Source organism: Rhinatrema bivittatum, unplaced genomic scaffold (assembly GCF_901001135.1).
Source record: "Rhinatrema bivittatum unplaced genomic scaffold, aRhiBiv1.1, whole genome shotgun sequence".
In the NCBI taxonomy this organism is placed as follows: domain Eukaryota; kingdom Metazoa; phylum Chordata; class Amphibia; order Gymnophiona; family Rhinatrematidae; genus Rhinatrema; species Rhinatrema bivittatum.
The window spans coordinates 162,906-169,276 of record NW_021820801.1 but is presented as its reverse complement, the minus strand read 5'-3'; the positions used below and the strand labels follow the sequence as shown (position 1 = coordinate 169,276).

Here is a 6,371-nt window from a genome sequence, read left to right as displayed (position 1 = left end):
GAGGCCGGATTTACTGATCTCAGCTCTCTCTCCCACTCCTGCCCCTGAGAGCTTACCATCTAAGCTGAGGCAATAAGTGAGAAGCAGGATGTGAAGCTGGATTTACTGATCTCAGCTCTCTCTCCCACTCCTGCCCCTGAGAGCTTACCATCTAAGCTGAGGCAATAAGTGCCAGAAGCAGGATGTGAAGCCGGATTTACTGATCTCAGCTCTCACTCCCACTCCTGCCCCTGAGAGCTTACCATCTAAGCTGAGGCAATAAGTGTCAGAAGCAGGATGTGAAGCCGGATTTACTGATCTCAGCTCTCTCTCCCACTCCTGCCCCTGAGAGTGACTCACTGTGAGGTCGTATGGCTGGCGTCTGCTCCTTAAACTATAGCAGTTGTAGAAATTCAAGTTATAAAGGCCTTCTTCTTTAGGACCAATCACTACGGAGAACTGTAAAAGAGAAATGGGGAGAAAGCTGGCTTAGGACGCGAGCCAGAGAGGAAGAGAGAGAGAACAGAAGAGTCCCCTGCTGGTCACTTACACTGAAGTTAAAAGCGTTATTCTTAACGTCCAGGCTCATCTCCCCTTCTTTCCAGCCTGGACCCTGAGCGCCACTTGCTTTTGAAATCTGTAATATTCCATGAAAATCAGATTTTAAGCTATAACATTATTCCAAACTTTCAGGAATCTGTGCAGCCCTTCCAGCCATCAGTATTAAAAGTGCTCCTACCAGAGGAGTGTCCCGTGCTGATCTAGTCTGAATGCCAGGCTTCACCTCTGCAGCTGCATCCTTCTGTTCTGTACCAGAAATGTCCAGGAACCATTTTATTTAGAAATCAAAAATAGCCCACTGCCCTCCCAGAATCCTCCCAAACACATGTATACACATGCATGCACAGCCACGTGTGTACAGACACAGAGCACAAAGTCACACACACCCAGTACACATGCATGCACAGCCACGTGTGTACAGACACAGAGCACAAAGTCACACACACCCAGTACACATGCATGCACAGCCACGTGTGTACAGACACAGAGAACAGAGCCAGACATACACCCAGTACACATGCATGCACAGCCACGTGTGTACAGACAGTCACACACACCCAGTACACATGCATGCACAGCCACGTGTGTACAGACACAGAGCACAAGGTCACACACACCTAGTACACATGCATGCACAGCCACGTGTGTACAGACACAGAGCACAGTCACAAACACCCAGTACACATGCATGCACAGCCACATGTTTACAGACACAGAGAACAGAGCCAGACATACAGCCAGTACACATGCATGCACAGCCACGTGTTTATAGACACAGAGAACAGAGCCAGACATACAGCCAGTACACATGCATGCACAGCCACGTGTTTACAGACACAGAGCACAAAGTCACACACACCCAGTACACATGCATGCACAGCCACGTGTGTACAGACACAGAGTCACACACACCCAGTACACATTCACGCACAGCCACGTGTGTACAGACACAGTCACACACACACACCCAGTACACATGCACGCACAGCCACGTGTGTACAGACACAGAGCACAGTCACACACACCCAGTACACATGCACGCACAGCCACGTGTGTACAGACACAGAGTCACACACACACACCCAGTACACATGCACGCACAGCCACGTGTGTACAGACACAGAGCACAAAGTCACACACACCCAGTACACATGCATGCACAGCCACGTGTGTACAGACACAGTCACACACACACACCCAGTACACATGCACGCACAGCCACGTGTGTACAGACACAGAGCACAAAGTCACACACACCCAGTACACATGTACACACAGCCACGTGTGTACAGACACAGAGAACAGAGCCAGACATACACCCAGTACACATGCATGCACAGCCACGTGTGTACAGACACAGAGCAGAGTCACACACACCCAGTACACATGCATGCACAGCCACGTGTGTACAGACACAGAGCACAAAGTCACACACACCCAGTACACATGCATGCACAGCCACGTGTGTACAGACACAGAGCACAAAGTCACACACACCCAATACACATGCATGCACAGCCACGTGTGTACAGACACAGAGCACAAAGTCACACACACCCAGTACACATGCACGCACAGCCACGTGTGTACAGACACAGAGCACAAAGTCACACACACCCAGTACACATTCACGCACAGCCACTTGTGTACAGACACAGAGCACAAAGTCACACACACCCAGTACACATGCATGCACAGCCACGTGTGTACAGACACAGAGCACAAAGTCACACACACCCAGTACACATGCATGCACAGCCACGTGTGTACAGACACAGAGCACAAAGTCACACACACCCAGTACACATGCATGCACAGCCACGTGTGTACAGACACAGAGCACAAAGTCACACACACCCAGTACACATGCATGCACAGCCACGTGTGTACAGACACAGAGCACAGTCACACACACCCAGTACACATTCACGCACAGCCACGTGTGTACAGACACAGAGCACAAAGTCACACACACACCCAGTACACATGCATGCACAGCCACGTGTTTACAGACACAGAGCACAAAGTCACACACACCCAGTACACATGCATGCACAGCCACGTGTGTAGAGACACAGAGTCACACACACACCCAGTACACATGCACGCACAGCCACGTGTGTACAGACACAGCACAGTCACACTCACCCAGTACACATGCATGCACAGCCACGTGTGTACAGACACAGAGCACAAAGTCACACACACCCAGTACACATGCATGCACAGCCACGTGTGTACAGACACAGAGCACAAAGTCACACACACCCAGTACACATTCACGCATAGCCTCGTGTGTACAGACACAGAGCACAAAGTCACACACCCAGTACATATGCATGCACAGCCACGTGTGTACAGGCACAAAGTCACACACACACACACCCAGTACACATGCATGCACAGCCACGTGTGTACAGACACAGAGCACAGTCACACACAACCAGTACACATGCATGCACAGCCACGTGTGTACAGACACAGAGCACAGTCACACACACCCAGTACACATTCACGCACAGCCACGTGTGTACAGACACAAAGCACAAAGTCACATACACCCAGTACACATTCACGCACAGCCACGTGTGTACAGACACAGAGTCACACATACCCAGTACACATTCACGCACAGCCACGTGTGTACAGACACAGAGCACAGTCACACACGCCCAGTACACATGCATGCACAGCCACGTGTGTACAGACACAGAGTCACACATACCCAGTACACATTCACGCACAGCCACGTGTGTACAGGCACAGAGCACAGACACACACACCCAGTACACATGTACGCACAGCCACGTGTGTACAGACACAGTCACACACACCCAGTACACATGCACGCACAGCCACGTGTGTACATACACAAAGCACAGTCACACACACCCAGTACACATGCATGCACAGCCACGTGTGTACAGACACAGAGTCACACACACCCAGTACACATGCATGCACAGCCACGTGTGTACACAGAGTCACACACACCCAGTACACATTCACACACAGCCACGTACGTGTGTACAGTGTGTATGCACAGCACACAGTCATATAACTCTGCTCTCACTTACCATTTTTTTGGCTCGTGGCCGGGGGACTGTTGTTACTTTGCAATTTCTGATCCAGGCTCCCCTGCTGTAACTCAATGGCCAAACCAGAAGAAACAGAGAGGTTCTCCAGGGAACTCTTAAACTGGACCCTGAGAAACAAATATCGCTATCACTCCCCCGACAAGCAGGCAGGCTGCAGACGGCACGATGCTAAACGATAGCTCTCTTGCTGAGAAGTTTATGCCATACGTAAAGACGTTACCTTCCACCCCCACCAGAGCACGTCACTGGGACGTTATGACAGTCGCTTTTAGCCTCGGTTCTTATGAAAAGTCTTTATTAGATTGTCCCACCGTTTATAAGTTTTAAATGGCTAGACCAAGCTCAAACAAACCTGGTGTGCTACTAGGTCATTAGGGGAACATTGGATTCTTTCAGTATTCAAATTTGGGGGAACAGGGGTTGCAGGAAGAGAGCAAACGTCTGAAATTTGCCTTAAGAAATGCATTGGAACTAGAATTAAGGCTTGATCAAATATTGCCTTATCTCAGCCTCCTTTATAAGATCTTTCTACTGCTGGTATGTAAGTGAGCAAGAAACGTCGTCCTAAACATAGCAGGAAGAAAAAGCAAAACTATGCATCTGTAAGGGTCTCTGCTGTTAAGTTATGTGCATCACACTTAATGCGGCTCAGGAGACGTCCCTGTTACAAGATGCAAAGTCCCAGGACATAGAGGTATCTGCATCGCATCTAATGCGGCCCAGGAGACTTCCCTGTTACAAGATGCAAAGTCCCAGGACATAGAGGTATCTGCATCGCATCTAATGCGGCCCAGGAGACTTCCTGTTACAAGATGCAAAGTCCCAGGACATAGAGGTATCTGCATCGCATCTAATGCGGCCCAGGAGACTTCCCTGTTACAAGATGCAAAGTCCCAGGACATAGAGGTATCTGCATCGCATCTAATGCGGCCCAGGAGACTTCCCTGTTACAAGATGCAAACTCCCAGGACACAGAGGTATCTGCATCGCATCTAATGCGGCCCAGGAGACTTCCCTGTTACAAGATGCAAACTCCCAGGACATGGAGGTATCTGCATCGCATCTAATGCGGCCCAGGAGACTTCCTGTTACAAGATGCAAACTCCCGGGACATAGAGGTATCTGCATCGCATCTAATGCGGCCCAGGAGACTTCCCTGTTACAAGATGCAAACTCCCAGGACACTGAGGTATCTGCATCGCATCTAATGCGGCCCAGGAGACTTCCTGTTACAAGATGCAAACTTCCGGGACACTGAGGTATATGCATCGCATCTAATGCGGCCCAGGAGACTTCCTGTTACAAGATGCAAACTCCCAGGACACTGAGGTATATGCATCGCATCTAATGCGGCCCAGGAGACTTCCCTCTTACAAGATGCAAACTCCCAGGACACTGAGGTATCTGCATCGCATATAATGCGGCCCAGGAGACTTCCCTGTTACAAGATGCAAACTCCCAGGACACTGAGGTATCTGCATCGCATCTAATGCAGCCCAGGAGACTTCCCTGTTACAAGATGCAAACTCCCAGGACATGGAGGTATCTGCATCGCATCTAATGCGGCCCAGGAGACTTCCCTCTTACAAGGACCCCACAGCACATTTTTTACCCTCACACGCACGTTCCAGGAACGTACAAGACTCATCTATGGAGCTGGGCAGGATTAGTACAGCTTCTGAGCGGCACTTTCTGTAGATAAGGAATATATGAGGCTTGTTTTTTGGTTTCAGCTGCCTTCAGTCCTTACCTTTTCTGTGTGACATTAATGACAATGGTCATCGAGTCTGTCCAATTGTTGTTCAGAATACAGGCATCAGATTCCTGTCCCTGCTGAGATGGAAAAGCCACAGCTCAGAGAATGGAGAGACCTTTCAGGGTTATGTACTACGAATGAGTTGGGGACTGCTCCCGTTCTGCAGCTAACCTGGGGAGGGTGTCCTAGTGTCTGCTTAAGGTGCCTTTCCATGCACAAGGAAATATTACTGGAAACGTGTGCTCTTCGGTTTGCTCTTGCAATCACCAGGGTGATGTGTCTCTATGCCCCAAGTCTCTCTTATTGTATCGTGCTGAAGCGAGATGGCCAGGGGTTAGTGTGTGTGTATGTGCTACAGCAGATTACAAGCTGCGGGGGCCAGAGACCCAGGCCCTGGCTGAAAAAGACCATCCTGCCTTGTTCTCATCCTAGGCAGGGGCAAGACAAGATGGGAAAATACTAGGGGGGGGGGGGGGGTGTCTGTGCATGAAATAAAATCAAGTGTAAATATAGACAACTCACCACAGAAGAGAGGATCTCACCACTCCTAGATCTGGTCAAGCTCATCCTTATCTGGCAAAAGAAAACGATTGTGTCTGAGTCTCCCAGGGAAGAAAAGCTCCTAGAGCAGACCCCCACCCAGCAGTGTGGTTCCTGGACAGGACCGATCAATCCCCAGAGAAAATAAAGAGAGGCAGAAATACTTAACATTTCTACAGCGCTACACAGGGTAGGAGGAGGAGAGAAGCAGCACACGTTAGACAGAGGAGAAGGTGGCATTTCTCCTATTTAAAGAAAACGCACCTGCAGTGGAGAAATTAGAGTCCAGCACGGGCAGAGAGAGGTGAGAAATGTGAGCCTGGATATGAAAGCTGCGAGCTGGCCGCAGTCACGAGAAAAGCAGTCGGATCACAGAGGATTAGGAATGGGGGGGAAATAGGCGACAGATGAAGGAGGGTGCACTCTGCTAGAATCAG

General features: G+C 49.9%; 1 protein-coding gene across 2 annotated transcripts in view; it reads right to left on the bottom strand.

Moving 5' to 3' along the window:
• Positions 1-339: 339 nt before the first annotated feature.
• The window catches only part of LOC115082147 (protein GPR108-like), a gene marked incomplete at its 3' end in the record, with an annotated part of 10,754 nt that continues 4,722 nt past the window's right edge, over positions 340-6,371 (bottom strand). Inside the window, 6 exon segments of one of the 2 annotated variants that reach the window (XM_029586408.1) lie at positions 340-438; positions 530-616; positions 719-786; positions 3,618-3,745; positions 5,389-5,468; positions 5,917-5,967. In XM_029586408.1, the coding sequence (XP_029442268.1) occupies positions 340-438; positions 530-616; positions 719-786; positions 3,618-3,745; positions 5,389-5,468; positions 5,917-5,961 (507 nt within the window). 2 annotated transcript variants of the gene reach the window in all.